Consider the following 19,307-nt stretch of genomic DNA (forward strand, 5'->3'; position numbering starts at 1 on the left):
TACGGGAGCCGATCTCCCGCCCCCGGCCCCGGTCCGGCCCGGGAGATCCTGCCCATCTCTGCTGGGCCACAGCCTCCTGGGACAGATGCTCTCGGCCTCTCTCGCCTTGCGACGTTGCGTTGCCTCCCTCCTGCAGGCCTCTGATTCCTCCTCAGCTTCTTCAGGAACTACCCAGGAAAAATTCTCATAATAGTAATAATCGTGATGGTATTTGTTAAGTGCTTACTATGTGCCAAGCACTGTTGTAAGCACTGGGGGAATACAAGGTGATCCGGTTGTCCTACATGGGGCTCACAATCTTAATCCTCATTTTACAGATGAGGTAACTGAGGCACAGAGAAGTGAAGTGACTTGCCCAAAGTCACACAGCTGACAATTGGCGGAGCTGAGGTTTGAGCCCATGACCTCTTGACTCCAAAGCCCGGGCTTTTTCCACAGAGCCACGGTCTCCCTTAATCTTCTGTCATCCTGCTTCTCCTATCCTTCCCCACTGCTCTTCCTCCCCTCTGCTTTTCCCCTCACCCTTCTCCAGTTCTGCCTCCTTCCTCTCGCTCTTCTTCCTCTTTCCCCTTGCTCTTCCACCTCTTTCCCCTCGCTCTTCCTCCTACTTCCTCTCGCTCTTCCTCCTCTTTCCCCTTGCTCTTCCATCTCTTTCCCCTCACTTTTCCTCCTACTTCCCCTCGCTCTTCCTCCTACTTCCCCTCGCTCTTCCTCCTACTTCCCCTTGCTCTTCCTCCTCTTTCCCCTTGCTCTTCCTCCTCTTTCCCCTCGGTCTTCCTCCTTCTCCCCCTCGCTCTTCCTCCTTCTCCCCCTCGCTCTTCCTCTTTCTTCCCCCCGCTCTTCCTCTTTCCTCCCCCCGCTCTTCCTCTTCTTTTTTTTTAATGGTATTTAAGCGCCTACTATTTGCCAGGCACTGTACTAAGTGCTGGGGTGGATCCAAGTAAATCAGGTTGGGCTCGGTCTTAATCTCCATTATACAGATGAGGTAACTGAGGCCCAGGTAAGTGAAGCGACTTGCCCAACGTCACACAGCAGACAAGGGGCGGGCCTTGCCTATCCCAGGCCCGGGCTCTATCCATTACGCCATTCGGCTTCTCCGTAATAATAATAATAATGGCATTTATTAAGCGCTTACTATGTGCAAGGCACTGTTCTAAGCACTCCATAGCCGTGGCCACTCTGGTCCACGGTCCCTGGAGTCATCCCGGGTTTCTCCTCGCTGGCCAGGCCCCCCGGCGATCCCACCCTCTGGACACTGGTGGCTTTCCGGTGTCCCTACACGGACCCCTCGGCCTCCGGGCGAGGACCAGCAGAGAGGGCGGAGGCCCCCAACCTGAGCCTCCGCGTCCCCGTGTGTCTCGGCCCCAGGAGACCCCCGTGCTCAGCAGGATGGAGAAGCAGCGGCGCCGGGAGGAGGAGGCGGGAGACGGGGAGGATGTGGAGGAGGAGGAGCGGCAGCTGCTTCTGGCCGTTCAAAAGAAGGAGCAGGAGCAGATGTTGAAGGAGGAGAGGAGGCGGGAAATGGAGGAGAAGGTCAAAGCCGTGGAAGGTAGGGCCACGGCCGCTTCCGCCGCCTCTGTCCGACTGCCTCGCCCCTGGAGGCCGGGGCTCGGGTAGAGCGGCCGTGTCGGCCGAGTCCCGATGGGGGTGGACGCGGCTGTTCCGGGGCAAGCTCGGGGGCGGAGAGGGAACCCGCCACCCCGCTTCCCTCACGCGGGGCTCCGGGCCGGGTCGGGGTCTTCGCAGAGCGGGCCAAGAGGAGGAAGCTACGGGAGCAACGGGCCTGGCTGCTGGCCCAGGGCAAGGAGCTGACCCCCGAGCTGTCCCGCCTGGACCCCGGCTCCCCGGCCCGCGACGACAGGAAGACCAAGGACTTGTGAGTCGGGCCGGCCGGCCGGGCCCCAGGGTCGCCGCGGGGCGCGGGGCAGGCGAGCGCCAGAGTAGATTCGGTCAGGCCGGGCAAGGCTCGGGGGGCGGGAACGGCCTCCACGGGCTCCCCCGGGCCAGGTTAAGGGGGCGGGGGGACGCGGGGGCGGGTGGGGAGAAGGGGTGAGGGGGCCGGGGCTCGGCCCTGACTTTCCCCGTGACCGTTGCAGCTTCGAATTGGACGACGAGTTCACGGCCATGTACAAAGGTCAGTCGGCGTCCGGCCTGGGCTTCCGGGGTTGGGACCGCGGGGCCGCCCGGAGTTGGACGGGCCGCCCCCCGCCCCTCCTGTGCGTATATTTGTGTGCGCGTCTGTCAGTTCTAGACGTGGTGAAGGCGCACAAGGACTCCTGGCCCTTCCTGGAACCCGTGGACGAATCCTACGCGCCCAATTACTACCAGATCATCAAGGTGGGCCGGGAACCCCGCCGGCAGCGAGCTCAAGGGGCACCGGCCCCCGCATCCGTTGGCACCCATTGCAGGGGAGGCTCTCTGTGGGTGGGGAACAGGTCTCATTGCTCTGTGGCACTTTACTTAAAAATATGGTATTTATTGATAATAACAATCAGTGTGGATCACCGGGAAGCAGCATGGATCAGTGGAAAGAGCCCGGGCTTTGGAGTCAGAGGTCAGAGGTTCAAGTCCCGGCTCCGCCACTTGTTAGCTGTGTGACTTTGGGCAAGTCGCTTCACTTCTCTGGGCCTCAGTTGCCTCATCTGTAAAATGGGGATAAAGACTGTAAGCCCTCTGTGGGACAACCTGATCACCTTGTAACCTCCCCAGCGCTTAGAACAGTGTTTTCCAGCACTTGGAACAGTGCTTTGCACATAGTAAGCGCTTAATAAATGCCATCATTATTAGTAGTAGTAGTAATAATGGTGTTATTTGTTAAGTGCTTAATAGGTGTCAGGCAATGTACTAAGCGCTGGGGTGGATACAAGCAAATTGGGTTGGACACAGCCCCCATATTTCTCACAGTTTCTCTCTGAATCTCCCCATTTCAATCAGTCAATCAATGATATTTCTTAAGCGCTTACTATTCATTCATCCAGTAATATTTATTGAGTGCTTACTGTGTGCCAAGCATTGTAATAATAATGATAATAATGGTATTTATTAAGTGCTTACTATGTGCAAAGCACTGTTCTAAGCGCTGGGGAGGTTACAAGTTGATCAGCTTGGCCCACAGAAGGCTCACGGTCTTAATCCCCATTTTACAGATGAGGTCACTGAGGCCCAGAGAAGTGAAGTGACTTGCCCAAAGTCACACAGCTGACAATTGGCGGAGCCGGGATTCGAACCCATGACCTCTGACTCCAAAGCCCGGGCTCTTTCCACTGAGCCACGCTGCTTCTCTGTATTAAGCGCTTGGGGAAGTACAGCACAACAATAAACGGTGACATTCCCTGCCCACAACGAGCTTACAGCCTGGGCCGGGGGAGACAGGCATTAATGCAGATAAATACGATTATAAATATGTACATAAATGCTGTGGGGCTGGGGGCGGGGGAGAGCAAATGTGCCGAGCACTGTACTAAGCACCGTATCATGCCACAGAATAAGCAGAGCCGTTCCCTGCCCTTAAAGAGTTTACAGTCTCTTCCCAGCCCTGCTTCTGCCATCTGTTTGGTCCCGTTTCACCTCACGGTTTCTCGCTGTGTCTCCGTCTCCTCTCCACCTCCACTTCTTTCAGCACACTGTCTCTCTGTGTCTGTTTCCGTCTCCTGTCCGCTCCACCTCCACTTCTTTCAGCACACAGTCTTTCTCTCCCTCTCTGTGTCTCTGTCTCCTCTGCGTTTCGGCCCCGGCCCTCACGGCCCCGGGCCCTGGTCCCATTTCAGTTCCCCATGGACATCTCGAGCATGGAGGCGAAACTGAACCGAGGCCAGTACTGCTCCAAGGAGGACTTTGTCACAGACATGAAGACCATGTTCCGGAACTGCCTCAGATACAACGGGGAGAACAGCGGTGAGGGGCCGGGTGGCGCCCAGCTGGCAGGACGGGAGCCAAGGAGCGGGCCGGGGGTGGGGGGAACGGCGACCGGACGAGATCCCCCTCCATCAGTCGACAGGCGAGACGTATTGAGCATTCGCCGGGTGCAGAGCCCCTGGGAGAGTTGGCCTCCAGGGAGCTCACAGTCTAGCAGGGGAGTCAGATGGTCAAATAAGGACCCGACCCCGGTCCGGCATTGGAGGAGGGGGCGAGAAGGGAGAGGCGGCGAAGATAAAGGCGTTGGGCCAGGGAAGAGGAGGAGGAGAGAGGGCAGAGCTGGGAATTGGAGGAGAGTGGGGTGGATGGAGCCAACCGGATTTGGGGAGGCCCCCGCCGCCCCCAGGAACGTCGGGGAGGAGCTCAGGATGCGGTCAGCGGCCACTGAAGGAGCCGGGGCTGTGATCCGCTCCGCGGGCTCGCCCACCTTGGTGGAAAGCTGGCCCTGGGGGAGGTGGGGTCCCCACCACTGTCATCTCTTTTCCTCCCTTTCCTGGGTTCAGGGGGGGGTGGGGGTGGGAGATGGAGGCAGGGGGCACAGCTGGAGCAGGGCAGGGTTTTGGCAGCTGCTCCTGACTCTTTCTCTCCCTGCCCCATCTCCCTCCTCCCTCTGTCTTTTTCTGTCTCTCCCTGTCTCTCTCTCCTTCCCTCTTCCCCTTCTCTTCCCCCTCTTTTCCCCTCCCTTCCTCCCTCCCTCTCTCTCTGTCTCTCTCTTCTTCCCCCTTCCCCCTCTCTTCCCCCTCTTTCCCCTCCCTTCCTCTTTCTCTCTCTCTCTCTCTCTCTCTCTCTCTCTGTCTCTCCGTCTCTCCTTCCCCTTTTCTTCCCCCTCTTTTCCCCTCCCTTCCTCCCTCTCTCTCTGTCTGTCTCTCCTTCCCCCTTCCCCTTCTCTTCCCCCTCTCTCCCCCTCTTTCCCCCTCCCTTCCTCCTCCCCTTCCTCTGTCCGTCTTTCTCCCCTGTATCCCTCTCCCCCCCACATCTCCCTCCTTTCTTCCTTCCTTTCTCTCCTTTCCCTCTTTCTCCATCCCCCACCCCCTTCTTTTTCTGTCTGTCTCCCCACCTCTCTCCCCCACCGCCCCCGGCACCTCTCTCTCCCTCCCCGCCTCTGCATCTTCCCGGCCCTGCCTCGGGCCCCCGGCCCCCGGCCCCGGGCAGAGTACACCAAGATGGCAGACAACCTGGAGCGCTGCTTCCAGCGGGCCATGCTGAAGCACTTCCCCGGCGAGGACGGGGACACGGACGAGGAGTTCTGGACGCGGGAGAAGCGGCGGAGCCGAGCGGGGCGGGGGGCCGGCAGCGTCTGGACGCGGTCCCGAGACCCGGAGGGGCCGGCCCGCAGACCGCAGCCCCTGGAGAACGGGGGCAAACCTCTGCCCCAGCGCGGGGGCCCACCCCCCGGGAGCGAGCAGGGTCTCGGCGAACGGGATCCGGCCCGCTTCTCCCGTCCGCCGCACTACGGCGGCATGCCCGCTCACAGCCCACTCCTGGGACAGATGGTGAGGGGCGGCCTCGGGGTGGGGGGTGGGCATCACCCCAGAGACCCCCCAGTGGCCAGGGGGAGGGGCGGGGGATCTCCCGGCCACATTGCCAGCCCCCGGGCCGGGGCTACCAGCTGGGGAGATGACCACTTGGGGGTCCACGCGCCCTTTCTCCGGGACCCGTCGTATCCGTTGCGGACTCACGCTCCTCCTCAATGCTTCTCCTCCCCAGAGACCGGCTGTCCCGGGCCCCTTTGGCCCCCTCCGGGGCTCAGACCCGGCTGTCTTGTATGGATCCCCCCAGGTGCCCGAGCCACACCCCGGGGGCCCCGTCCATCAGCACCAGCACTTTGCCATGCAGGTGAGGAATAATACTACTACTAATAATAATAGTGATGGCATCTATTAAGCGCTTACTATGTGCCAAGCACCGTTCTAAGCGCTGGGGAGGTTACAAGGTGATCAAGTTGTCCCGCGGGGGGCTCACAGTCTTAGTCCCCATTTTACAGATGGGGTACTGAGGCACAGAGAAGTGAAGTGACTCGCCCAAAGTCACACAGCTGGCAACTAGCGGAGCCGGGGTTTAAACCCATGGCCTCTGACTCCAAAGCCCGGGCTCTTTCCACTGAGCCACGCTGCTTCTCACGGGGCAGGATCCACTGGGAGAGGGGAGGCCGGGGTAGCTGGGGGCTCTCGGCGGGAGGCAGAGGGACCCCTTCAGTCAGGCCCGAACCAAAATTGTGTCTCTGGGGGACCGCCCCCGCCCGCACACTCACGAGTGGTTCCACGGCTGCTGCATCCCTCCCCGTTGTGGGTACGGCCAACCAGGGCATCGGGTCCGGGCCCCGGCACTCGGCAGTGGGAGATGAAAATCCCAGGCAGGGAAAGTCTCCAAAGGCATTTGGATCAAGAGCGGCGGCCGGTTCTGCGGGACACCGGACTGCCCGGTGTCAAACCGGACACATGGCTCCCCTATCTCCCGTCAGCATGTTCCGAGTGCCGGCGGTGCCCGGCCCCGAGCTCCCGGGCGGCTGGGCGCAGGCTGGTTTCCGTCGGGCCTGACGGCCTCTCCGTCTCCTCCCCAGCCGCCGGTCGGATTGAGCGAGCCCAGGGGGCCGAGGCTGGCCGCCCCAGAGGAGACTCAGGCGTGCGTGGGGCTGACCCACCTTTCGGCGGCGGGGCACCGAGCCGGCCCCCTGGCTCTCGGCCACGGGGGCGGGCCCGGCCCAGACGGCGGGCTGTACTCTTCGATCCCGTTCCAGGCGGGATTCGTCCCGCCCCGGCACGGCGGGCCCCCCGGGCGGCCCCCGGAGTTCCCGGACGGCCCCGAGGTGCCCCCCGGGCACGCCTACCGGCCCTACAAGTACCTGAACCGCGTGCCCTCGGTGGGATGGACCGGCAGCCACGGGGCGCCCGGGCAGGGGCCCCTGGGGCCGGACGAGAAGCCCCGCGCCCTGGTTCACGGGGTGGACCCCCGGGGCACCCTGAGGCCCCTGCTGACCCCGCCCCAGTGGCCGGGGCAGGCGAGCCCCGGCCCGCCCGGTGTGCCCGCCCCCTCGGGCTTCATGCGCCCGGTCTGCAGGGCCCCGGGGCCCAGGATGCAGCCTCCGGCCCCGCCCCCCCCCGGGGGGCCTGCTGTTCGGGGGGCCGGGCCCGGCCGCGCGGGGCCCCCTGGGCGGAGAGTCCATGATGGACAGCCCGGAGATGATCGCCATGCAGCAGCTGTCCTCCCGCGTGTGCCCCCCCGGAGCGCCCTACCACCCGCGCCAGCCGCCCCCGCCCCACCTGCCGGGCCCCTGCCCTCAGCTGGCGCACTCGGCCTCGGCCGGGGGGCCGATCCCCAACCCCGAGCCCGGGGCCGGCGGCCAGCACGCCGGAAATCACAAGGAGCCCGAGAGCGGCCAGGGTGAGTCCCGCGGGCCCGGAGGCTGGGGCGGGATTGCCCCGGCGCTGCCCAGCTTGGGGGGCAGGGGAGGAGGGGAGGCTTCCCGGGAATGGCCCAGTTGGGGGCTGGACTCCTTTCGTGACAACTAGGCTGGTTCTCCCATCTCCCGTCTCACCCCGGGTGCTGGGATGGGGCATCCTTTCTCCCTGTTCTACCAAGCCGGCCAGCCGTTCCGGAGCAAGGGCCAGCCCGCCCCGGGAGTCAGGAGACCTGGGTTCTAACCTTTCATTCATTCAGTCGTATTTATTGAGCGTTTACTGTGTGCGGAGCGCCGTACTAAGCGCTTGGGAAGTACAAGTTGGCAACAACTAATCTGTTCTGATCTGTCATCATCATCAATCGTATTTATTGAGCGCTTACTATGTGCAGAGCACTGTACTAAGCGCTTGGGAAGTACAAATTGGCAACATATAGAGACAGTCCCTACCCAACAGTGGGCTCACAGTCTAAAAGGACTGTCCCGTAGATTGCTATATTGTTGCTTTACGGGCTCTCTCAGTCCAGCGCTCTGCACGCGGTAAGCTCTCAGTAAATGCAATTGATTGATGGATTGATCTACCTCAGCGCTTAGTGCGGTGCCTGGCTTGTAGTAAGCGCTTAACAGCTACCATTAAAAAAAAAAATAGTGGCGGTGTCGGAATTAGAACCCGGGTGTCCCTTCTCTCAGCCCCAAGCCCTTTCCCTTAGGCCGCGTTGGTGCTTTAGAGTTTCCCGAGCGTTTCGAAGTGGAACCTGATGGCCGGACCTTCCGCTCCGACCGCGGGGAGGGCCGGCACGCGCCCGGTCGGGGCGGGGGTGGGTCACCGGGGCTGGGGGGCGGGGCAGGGACCCTGACCGTCCCTCCCCGGAGCTGCCCCCCTGAGCCCGCCGTCCCCTCTCACGCAGCGGAGCCACCGTCCTGCCCGGAGATGAAGACCGCGACGGTGAAGCTACCTCATCCAGCCTCCACCTCCTCCTCCTCCTCCCAGCAGGCGGAGCGGCCCCGCCTCGGCTCCCCGCCCGGCCGGGAGCTGGAGGGCCCGGGGCTCCGGGGCGACCCCGCCGAGCCCCCCCGCGGGCCCTGGCCGGCCGACCCCGCCTACGTCGGGCCGGTGGCCCTGGAGAGCGGCGGCGGCCCGCCCCCCCACGGGCCGGAAGCCAAGGGCCCGGCGGGGGTCGCGGCCGAGAAGCCCCCGTGCCCACGGGGAGTGGGGGGCCCCGGGGGCCAGTTCTCCTCGCTGTTCGTGCCGGGCCTGGAGTACCCCAACGCCGTCGCCCGCTTCCACCTGGCCCCGGGCCTGCAGGGCTTCGGGCCCATGGTGGGGGGCGGCGGGAAGCCCCCCCCGGCCCCGCCCCCGCAGCCGTTCCCCCCTCAGGGCTTCCCCCCGAACGGCCCCCACCCCGGCGGGCCCCCCCCGCTATCGGCCCCCCAACGTGATGCGCTACCCCTACCAGGCGGCCGCCACCCAGCCCCCCTACCCCCACCCCCCGCAGCGGACTCCCTACTACCCCTGCCCCCAGGGCTACGCCGACTGGCAGCGGCCCCCGCTCCGCGGCCCCCCGGCCCGGGCCCCCCCCGTTCCCCGAGCGGGGCCCCCCCCCGGCCGGCCTGCAGGGCTGCGAGGGCCTGCGCCCGGCCCTGGCCTCCCCCGCCCGCCCGGAGCCCGCCCCGGGGCCGGCCGAGGGGCCGGACGGGGCGGCCGAGCGGCCCGAGAGCCCCAAGGAGTTCCTGGACTTGGACAACCACAACGCGGCCACCAAACGGCAGGAGTTCCTGTACGGGGCCCCGCCCCAGCTGGGCCCCGGCTTCGGCCCGCCCCCCTTCGTCTCGCCCAACGTGATGCTGCAGACCCCCTACGCCCCGCAGCGACCGGCCGGGCCCTTCCAGGCCACGGGCTACGCGGGGCCGGGGGCCGCCCACCCGCCCGTCTGCCCGCCCGCCGGCCAGCCCAACGGGCTCCCGCGGGACGGGCCTCCGTACCCCTGCCGGGACGACGGCGGGGGCCACTTCCAGGCCCTCATCATGGAGCAGAGGGGCGGCTTGGGGCCCAGCCTTCAGGACATGTACCGACCCGCCGGGTAAGTCCGTCGGTCGGTGCCGTCTACTGAGCGCTCACTTTGTGCAGGGGACAATAGAGCAGTAAACGGACACGGTCCCTGCCCGTGACGAGCTTACAGTCTAGGAGGGGAGAGTCGTTAATTAGAAATGAGATGTTCGTGGACATCCGTGCTGTGGGGCCGGGACGGGGGGAGTGAAAGAAGGGAGCCCGTCAGGGCGGTGCAGAAGGGAGCGGGAGAAGAGGAAAGGAGGGCTTAGGCGGGGAAGGCCTCTTGGGAGGAGATGGGCCTTCAGCGGGACTTTGAAGGAGGGAAGAGTCGTTGTCTGATACGAGGGAGGGCGTTGAGGGCCAGAGGTCGGCAGCGACGTAGACGAGATGGAGGGCCAGTGAGAAGGTTGGCGTTAGAGGAGCCAAGTGTGCGCACTGGGTTGGAGGGGTTGAGGTGACGGAGGGGCTTCCAAGGCGAGCTGCCAGGGGGCCGCCCGGGGATTTGAGTCCGGTGGCTTCCCCGTCATCTGTGCCGGCCCCTGGCCTGCCCCCGCCGCCGCCTTCCGTCTCTGCTTCGAGGCAACGGAAGGGGCTGTGGTTGTTGGGTGATGAGAGCCAGGGGACCGCTGCTGCCGCTTCCAAGGCCCCGCTAACCCTCTCCCTGTCCCGCTCTGTGGTGCAGCCTGCAAATGCCCCTGGCGCCGGGCCCCTTCCCCAAGTCATCCACGCCAACGGGCCAGGACGAGCTACAGCCGCCCAAGCCTTCCGCCCTGCCCCTGGACCAGGTTAGTGCCACCCCAAGGCCACAGGACTGCTTTCCCCTCCCTCTGTGTCCTCCTTCCGCTCGGCCCTCCCTCCCGGGGATGGCCAGCGAGGGGGCTTGAGGCATAAAGCGATGCCCAGAACCCTCCAAGAAGGGTGAAGGGTGAAGGGGCTTCCTGTCCAGAAGGGCGCGTTCTTGTCCGACCCGCCCCTCGGGCTTCTTGGGGTGGTCAGTGGGGAACGGGGCCAAACGGGCACCCCCTCTCTCCTCAGAGCTAGTCCGAGGATGACCGCCGCCCCCAGACACGACGTCACGCCCGGAGACCCCTGTTCTCGTCTCTTCTCGGCCCCCGCCCCGCGGGGACACCCTCCGCAACCCTGGCACTGTTCTCGGGGGTCTCCCCAGGCCTTTACTCAGGGGGGCTGTCTTGGGTCAGGGGCCGGGCCGGACCCCGACGACAGCGGAGAGCCACTCTCGTGACTGGAGACGGACCGCGACTCGGGGAACTCCCCGCAGAGGGGACCGGGGCGGGCTGAGTGGGGTTGGGGGCGGGAGGGGAGGTCTTCACGAGCAGCTAAACTCAGGTATATTTTGGGGGTGGGGCAGTGGGGTGACCTTCTGGTAGGGCATTACTGTTTTGGGAGCTGGGGCCAGTTTACAGAATTTACCTGTTGCCTTTGAAGATATGTTTTTGTTGGTGGTGAATGTATATTGTATATAAGGGGCAGGGGCCTGGGCTGGGGGAGTCTGCCCTCCCCCCCTTCTCCCCAACCCCCCCCACTCCCTCCCAGCACCGGACCGGTCCCGGCTGTTTACAATCACGACCCGCGGAGCCCGGCGGGTGAGGAAATGGTTTCGAGTTCCTCACGGCCCCTTGTCCCCGCTGGGCCTTCGGTCATTTTGGTGTGGGACGGACCCTGGCCCCGAGCCCCGGGGGCGGGGGTCAGTCTCCCCTCATCCTCCCTCTCTGCTTATCTCTTTCTCTTCATCTCACACGCCCCCCTTCCTCTTTGTCTCTCTCTCCATCTATGCCTTCCACGCTCTCTTGGTCTCTGCTTTCCTCTCTCTCTCTCTGCCTCCCTTTCTCTCTCCTTCGCTCCCCTTTATGTCTCTGCCTTTTTCTCTCAGTCCCTGCTTTCCTTTCTTTCTGTCTCTGCTTCCTGTCCCCTTCACTCTTCTCTGTCTCTGCTTCCCTCTCTCCTTTCTGAGTCTCTCTGCAGCCTCCCCCCGCAACCACCCAGGTCTCTGTACACCTCACGATTTGACTGTGTATGTTGCTGGGTGCCTGTGCATCTCTCTGTCTTCCGCCGCCGCCTCTGCTGTGCCCAGCAGGAGCGGGAGGAGGACGCCGGGCCTGCCCCATCACCTGCTCACCCTGCAGCCGGTCGGTCAGGGGGTGGTGGTGACTCTGGACGTGGCCAGATGGGCCCCTGGGTTTACCGCGGACGAGTCCTGCTCTGAGTCGCAGAGCTAGGGAGGTGGGGCGAGCCCGGCCAGGCCACCGGGTCCGGGGCACGGGGGCCTCTCTCTTCCAGCCCTCCCTCGCCTTGTCTAGCAGTGGGCACAATTTAGAGCTGGGCTCAGGGGAGAGGGAGGGAGACCAGAGAGGGTCCAGTCTGTGGGTTGCCTGTGACAGTTTATGCTACCCAGGCCTAGTTTCTAATCTGAGCATTTCTGGGGGTCCCATGATATGGGCCTGAGGGGCCCATTTCCATCAGGGTGGCAGAGTGGGCTCCCCCAGGTTTCGGTGGGGAGGTCACCGGTCTTCAGGGCCCACCTGTCCATCCCAGGGCCCCCGGAGCCAGGCTGGCATCGATGCCCCGGGTGGGAGAAACACCTAAGCCTGACAGAGAGGGGCTGGATGATGGCTTGAAGCAGGAGAATTGCTGCCACAGGATCCGGATTTGGGTCAGAGCAGCGGGGAGGCGACGAAGGGGTCCCTCAGACTCTCCCCCAGGTGACCCTGGTCCGGCGAGCAGGTCGGGGGAGGGCACCAGGGGAGAGGAGACAGGCGGTGACGGGGACGCTATATGGTGGCCTTCGTTGCCCCCCACTGCCCCGTCCTCGTTCCGGGATCGTGGCAGATGGGCCCAAGATTCCAGCTATCGGGGGCCTCCCTTCACCCCCTCCCTCCAGGGCTCCGGAAATTCTGGCCGGGACACAAGAACCATCCGCCCTGCCTTTAACGCTGTGAAGCAGTGGCTCTGCTGCTCTCCATCAACCAAACAGTAGCATTTATTGGACAGCTGCTCTGTGCAGAGCACTGAGTCCTCGGGCGAGTACCGTATTATAGCAGATCAGATCCCCGGCCCCCGGATCGAGCATTTGGGAGAGTGATGTAGTTAGCGGACACGATCGCGGCCCTCGAGCTTGCGGTCTTTGTGTAGATCACTGTACTGAGCGCTTGAGAGAGTCCAGTAGAGTTAGATCCCTGCCTTCAAGGAGCTGACAGTGTCTACCGTGTGCAGAGCACTGGACCGAGCGCTGGGGAGAGGACAGTCGGAGTAGGCGAGGTCCCTGCCCTCAAGGAGCTGACAGGGCAGTGCGTTTCGGGCCACCTGGGGTCTGGACGAGGCCACGCCCGGGGCCAGTGTCAGTTTGGTTTCCAACCCACCTCTGCCCAGTCAGCTTTCACAGCCACAGACGAGTGGTGCTCCCCAGGATCGGGAGACCCCCCTGTCCAGGCCCGCCTCACAACACCGATTGGCCTTGGCTCCCCCAAGTCCTCCCGGGATCCCCGGCATCCCCTAACCAGGCTGCCGGCCGGGGCGCGGGACCCCTGCGGGTGAGCGGCTGCCCCCGGGGCCCCGCCAGCACTGTGATTTCTGACAGGTTCGTGGGGTACCCCGATGTTGCCCGACACGGGGGCGGGGTGACAGACACCGACCCCCCTCACTTCCCCCAGCCCTCGCCCTGATTTCCCGGCCGGTCCGCGTCCACTCCAGAGGAGACGTCCGGCCCTCCCATCTTCTCAGGCTCTTCCCCCTTCCCAAGGTGGCTGTTTGGAAATGGGGTGCGGCGTACCTCACGTCTAAAGCAAGGTAGACAGGGCTTCCTTTCTAAATCTTCCTACTCTGCGCGAGGAGGCTTACGAGTCGATTCTTCCCTCGCGCCCTCCCACCCCCGTAACCCTCAAGTTTACATAACCATCCTTTTTGAAGACACTAAGAGTTGATGATGCCTCAGTAAGCGTTTTGTCTGGGGATTTAGGGGCCAAGGTTTTAAGACTCCCGTGAACGCAAGGATGTGGGGCTTTTTTTTCCCACCGTGACCCCCTCCTTGCCACGGAGCCTACTACCACCGTGAGATGATTGCCGTCCCCAATGCTCACCCTCCTGAGTGATGGGTGTCAGTTAATGTGGTCGAGGTGGTTCTCCCCCGCCGGGAGGCCGGTTAGTCTGATGTGGGAAGGGTGTGATCCTAGCCCTTCGCCGTGCTCTCCTCCCCGTCCTCTTCCACCCGGTCCGTTGGGGTTGGAGAACAGAGCAATAAGAGGAAACTGAGCCCCAGGCCCGCCTGGTCTGCAGCCCCTTCGTCGCCTGCCATCTGTGGCCTGATCGCCCCTCCCCTCGAGCCAGCAATAACAGAAGGGACGGGGGTCCTCGGTACAAACCAGCAGGAGAAAGCGATGCCCAAAGGGCCCGGATTCGGGTGCCCTTGGGGCGGGCAGCGCCTCTTGGACTTTTAACTCCGTTGCTTCGCGGATCTCGGCCTCTCCCATCCCTGAGCCTGACCTCGGCCTTCCCCGGGGAGGCTCCGCGTTTTTCCCTTGCACTCCTCCCGCTCCTCCCACCTAGGACCCCTGTGGCTGGGGTCCCTCTGTGCCAGGAAGACGCCTCCGCGAACCGCTCCGCTCGTGTCCCGAGGGCGATCCCCTCTCCCCCAGGACCCCCCGGGGGGGCACCAAGCGCCAAACCAGTTAGAGGGCCCGTGGCCGAGAGCTGCCTCCCGGGAACCGGGAGACGGTCGCTCCCGACGCCGGCCAAAATTTGATCTGTCCCATCCGAGTCGGCGTCTCTAGCGTGTGGGATGAATCCCGGCCTCGGCCACCGTTCAGTCCAGCCGCCGGTGAGGAGGAAGAGCGATAGACCCCGGGGATGGGCGTCGAGCACCTCGGGGCACGGGGACAGCAGTTTTCGGACGGCGACCTGCCCTCCTCCAGTGTACTCCTGGCACTTTAGTGGGGGGGAACCCAATTCAGGTCTCTCCGTGCCCTACGGAAGAGCGCGGAGGTGCCCCTTCGCTCACAGGGTCAACCGCCTTGCCCCCGAAGCATCCCGAGGGGGTGAGGGCGATGAGGGGGGCAGGTCCCGACCCCCCAGGGGCTCCCCCCGCTTGATGAAGCTCAGGGACCTCGCCCTCCCCTCCAACCCCCGCCCCGAGGTCAGGCAGAGTGAACTTTTCTGGCCAGTACTGGAAAGGGGAATGCTATTTATTTTTATATTGTGTATATTTTGTCTTGGTCTACTGATCCCCCCCACCCCACCCCTCCACACCCCCTCCCCCACACTCTTTCCCTCCCTCCACGAGTGACACTTACCTCAATAGCTAGTTCTATACTGTGTGTTGGATAATTTTTTTTTTAAAGAACTTTTTAAGAGCTTTTCGATCTCTCGGGGTCTGTAGATTTATTTCCATAAGAATCGGTAATTTTGTATAAAGTACATTCTTAAAATAGCGAACGGCTCTGGCGTGTATGTGTCCGCGTGTGGAATTCTGCCGGCTGCCAATCGGTGGCATCTATTGAGCGTTTACCGGGTGCGGAGCACTGGGCTAAGCGCCTGGGAGAGGGCAAGGCGACAGAGTGGGAAGACACATCCCCCTGCCCACAACCGGCTGCCGGTCTAGAGCGGGGAGAGCGTTGGTCGACGACACTGGTTTCTCGGAAGTCACCGGGCTTAGCGCGTCCAGGCTTTGCCGCGTTGGGGGTCGAGTGCGAAGTCAGCGGTGACGATGAGGACGGTGGAATTGCTCCTTCGTCACTGCCTGCTTTGGGACCCTGAAAAGTTCCTTGTTGGAAGCGGAGTTCCCGGGGGAATTCTTGTGATCATTTTTTGGCGGACCCAGATGGGTCGAGTCCAGGAAAATGGAGGGATTGCAGATTCCCTCGCCTTTTCTCCAGTTACTTTTGGCTACTGGTCTTCATCTCATCCTCATTTCCCCATCTCCCTCTCCCTTCTGCGTCACTCTGGCACTTGGATCTGTAGCCTTTATTCATTCAATCGTATTTATTGCGCGCTTACTGTGTGCAGAGCACTGGACTAAGTGTTGGCAACATACGGAGACGGTCCCTACCCAACAGTGGGCTCACAGTCTATTTATCCACTCCTCCCTCAACCCCAAACACACATCAAAACCGCTCGGGACGGGGCCGCGTCCAATCCGGTTTGCCCGTAACCACCCCAGAACTTAGTACAACGCCTGGCCCATTGTACTAAATAAATGCCATTATTATTAGTAGTAGTAATTTATACAGATATCCGTATCCCCCCTCTAGATTGTAAGCTCCTTGTGTGCAGGGAATGCTCTATTAAATCACAGTCTATTTATCCACTCCTCCCTCAACCCCAAACACACATCAAGACCGCTCGGGACGGGGCCGCGTCCAATCCTATTTGCCCGTAACCACCCCAGAACTTAGTACAACGCCTGGCCCATTGTACTAAATAAATGCCATTATTATTAGTAGTAGTAATTTATACAGCTATCCTTATCCCCCCTCTAGATTGTAAGCTCCTTGTGTGCAGGGAATGCTCTATTAAAGCAGCGTGGCTCACTGGAAAGAGCCCGGGCTTTGGAGTCAGAGGTCATGGGTTCAGATCCCAGCTCCGCCAACTGTCAGCTGTGCGACTTTGGGCAAGTCGCTTCACCTCTCTGCGCCTCATCTGTAAAATGGGGATCGACCGTGAGCCCCCCGTGGGACAACCTGATCACCTTGTAGCCTCCCCAGCGCTTAGAACAGTGCTTTGCACATAGTAAGCGCTTAATAAATGCTATTACTATTATTATTATTCTCCTAAGCGTTTAGTCCAGTGCTCTGCACACAGTCAACAGTGTTTATTGAGCGCTTAGTGCGTGCAGAGCTCGGTAAAGAACAAATAGAGTTGGTAGATACATTTCCTGCCCACAATAGATCATCAGGGCTCTTTATTGAGCACATTCTGTGTGCAGAACACGGACTGAGAGGTTGGTGGACCCATTCTTTGCCGTCAAGCCTAGAGATTCATCATCATCAATCGTATTTATTGAGCGCTTACTATGTGCAGAGCACTGTACTAAGAGATTCTTACCCCCCTTTTTAAAATGATATTTTTTAAGCACTTTGCCAAACTTGGGGGAGATAAAAGGTCATCACGCTGGACTCTGTGTCCCACATAATAATAATTTTGGTATTTGCAAGCACTTACTATGTGCCAAGCACTGTTCTAAGCGCTGGGGAGGATACGAGGTGATCAAGTTGTGGGGCTCACAGTCTTCATCCCCGTTTAACAGATGAGGTAACTGAGGCACAGAAAAGTGAAGCGACTTGCCCAAAGTCACACAGCTGACAAGCGGCGGAGCCAGAATTTGAAGCCGTGAACTCTGACTCTTAAACCCGTGCTCTTTCCACCGAGCCACGCTGCTTCTCTCGGGGTGAGGCTGTCGGTTTTAATCCCCATTTTAGAGACGAAGGAAGGTGAGGCCCAGAGATGTGAAATGGCTTAGCCCAGGTTATCATCATCATCAATCGTATTTATTGAGCGCTTACTGTGTGCAGAGCACTGTACTAAGCGCTTGGGAAGTACAACTTGGGAACATATAGAGACTGTCCCTACCCAACAGTGGGCTCACAGTCTAAAAGGTTATACAGCAGACCAGTGAAGGAGCCCGGATTAGGACTCAGGATCTTCCGTCTACTAAGCCACGGTGCTTCCCAACCTTTCCCAACTCGGAACTTGGAAAACCGGATTATCCTCCCGAGCTCCCTCTCGCCCCCAGCTTTTCTCCGTCCCCCGTATCTGTCTCCTCTAATCCCCCTTACTGCAGGAGCCCATCCATCCTCCCACCTGAGAGGCCGCCTCTGACCGGTCTGGGCACAAATCACGTGTGATAATAATAATTACGGCACTTGCTAAGCGCTTACTATGTGCCAATTACTGTTTTAAGCGCTAGGATAGATACAGGATAATCAGGTAGGACTCAGTACTGCCCTATCCCCGTGGGGCTCACAGTCTCAATCCCCATTTTACAGATGAGAAACAGCGGGGCTCCAAAGAAAGAGCCCGGGCTTGGGAGTCAGAGGTCATGGGTTCTAATCCCGACTCTGCCACTTGTCTGCCGGGTCACTTTGGGCAAGTCACTTCACTTCTCTGGGCCTCACTTCCCTCATCTGGAAAATGGGGATGAAGACTGCGAGCCCCACGTGGGACAATCTGATTACCTTGTATCCCCCCAGCGCTTAGAACAGTGCTTGGCACATAGTAAGCGCTTAACAAGTGCCATCATTATTATTACGAGGTCACCGAGGCACAGGGAAGTGAAGTGACTTGCCCAAGGTCACCCAGCCGCCAAAGTGGTGAAGCTGGGATTGGAACCCAGGTCCTCACTCCTGGGTTTGTGCTCTTATAATAATGGCATTTATTAATCAATCAATCAATCGTATTTACTGAGTGCTTACTGTGTGCAGAGGACTGTACTAAGCGCTTGGGAAGTACAAGTTGGCAACATATAGAGACAGCCCCCACCCAACAGTGGGCTTACAGTCTAAAAGCACTTACTATGTGCAAAGCACTGTTCTAAGCGCTGGGGAGGTTACAAGGTGATCAGGTTGTCCCACGGGGGGGCTCACAGTCTTCATCCCCATTTTACAGATGAGGTAACCGAGGCCCAGAGAAGTTAAGTGACTTGCCTAAAGTCACACAGCTGACAATTGGTGGAGCTGGGATTTGAACCCGTGACCTCTGTCCACTGAGCCACCCTGCTTCTGGGCTTGACTTCTCTTGGGCTTCAGTTTCATCTGTAAAATCAGTGGTATGTATTAAGTGCTTACTATTACTACTACTACTAATAATGGCATTTATTAAGCACTTACTATGTGCAAAGCACTGTTCTAAGCGCTGGGGAGGTTACAAGGTGATCAGGTTGTCCCACGGGGGGCTCACAGTCTTCACCCCCATTTGACAGATGAGGGAACTGAGGCTTAGAGAAGTGAAGTGACTTGCCCAGAGTCACCCAGCTGAAAAGTGGCGGAGCCGGGGTTTGAACCCATGACCTCTGACTCCAAAGCCCGGGCTCTTTCCACTGAGCCACCATGCTTCTCTAATTTATTACTCTATTTTTTAATGTGTATCTATCTAATTCTATTTATCTATTTTGATGGTATCGACGCCTGTCTACTGTTCTGCTTTGCTGTCTGTCTCCCCCGCTTCTAGACCGTGAACCCGTCGTTGGGTAGGGACCGTCTCTAGATGTTGCCAACTTGTACTTCAATCAGTCAATCAATCGTATTTATTGAGCACTTACTGTGTGCAAAGCACTGCACTAAGCGCTTGGGAAGTACAAGTCGGCAACATCTAGAGACGGTCCCTACCCAACGGCGGGCTCACAGTCTAGAAGGGGGAGGCAGAGAACAAAACCACACATATTAACAACTTCCCAAGCGCTTAGTCCAGTGCTCTGCACACTGTAAGCGCTCAATAAATAACGACGGGCCCAGCGGTTGGCCCAGGGGGGCCGTGGCTGCCCCGGGCCTCCGGGGTGGGGGACTCCTGACGCCCCCTGGCGGGACGACGGCGGCACTGCAGCCCCGGGCGCCCCGCCCCCGGGAGGACTCCTGCAACCTTTGACCCGGCCTGCTCAGCGCTCCCCCTCCATCCTCCTCCTCCTCCTCCTCCTAGCCCTCCTCCTCCTCCTCCTCCTCCTCCTCGTCCTCGTCCTCCTCCTCCTCGTCCTCCTCCTTGTCCTCCTCCTCCTCATCCTCCTCCTCCTCGCCCTCCTCCTCCTCGCCCTGCTCCTCCTCGTCCTCCTCCTCCTCGTCCTCCCCCTCCTCCTCCTTGTCCTCCTCCTCCTCCTCATCCTCCTCCTCATCCTCCTCGTCCTCCTCCTCCTCCTCCTCGTCCTCCCCCTCCTCCTCCTCGTCCTCCCCCTCCTCCTCCTTGTCCTCCTCCTCCTCCTCATCCTCCTCCTCCTCCTCCTCCTCCTCC

General features: G+C 60.9%; 1 protein-coding gene across 1 annotated transcript in view; it reads left to right on the top strand.

Annotated features, from left to right (window-relative positions):
- Window positions 1-11,195, top strand: part of LOC119946445 (cat eye syndrome critical region protein 2) — a 92,516-nt gene extending 81,321 nt beyond the window's left edge. Inside the window, 13 exon segments of the mRNA XM_038767740.1 lie at window positions 1,369-1,549; window positions 1,747-1,876; window positions 2,097-2,134; window positions 2,246-2,337; window positions 3,768-3,894; window positions 5,068-5,408; window positions 5,623-5,751; window positions 6,476-7,021; window positions 7,023-7,296; window positions 8,221-8,722; window positions 8,836-9,393; window positions 10,045-10,147; window positions 10,398-11,195. Coding sequence (XP_038623668.1) covers window positions 1,369-1,549; window positions 1,747-1,876; window positions 2,097-2,134; window positions 2,246-2,337; window positions 3,768-3,894; window positions 5,068-5,408; window positions 5,623-5,751; window positions 6,476-7,021; window positions 7,023-7,296; window positions 8,221-8,722; window positions 8,836-9,393; window positions 10,045-10,147; window positions 10,398-10,403 — 3,027 coding nt within the window. The 3' untranslated portion in view covers window positions 10,404-11,195.
- Window positions 11,196-19,307: the final 8,112 nt, after the last annotated feature.

Source organism: Tachyglossus aculeatus, chromosome 27, assembly GCF_015852505.1.
Source record: "Tachyglossus aculeatus isolate mTacAcu1 chromosome 27, mTacAcu1.pri, whole genome shotgun sequence".
NCBI classification, from domain to species: domain Eukaryota; kingdom Metazoa; phylum Chordata; class Mammalia; order Monotremata; family Tachyglossidae; genus Tachyglossus; species Tachyglossus aculeatus.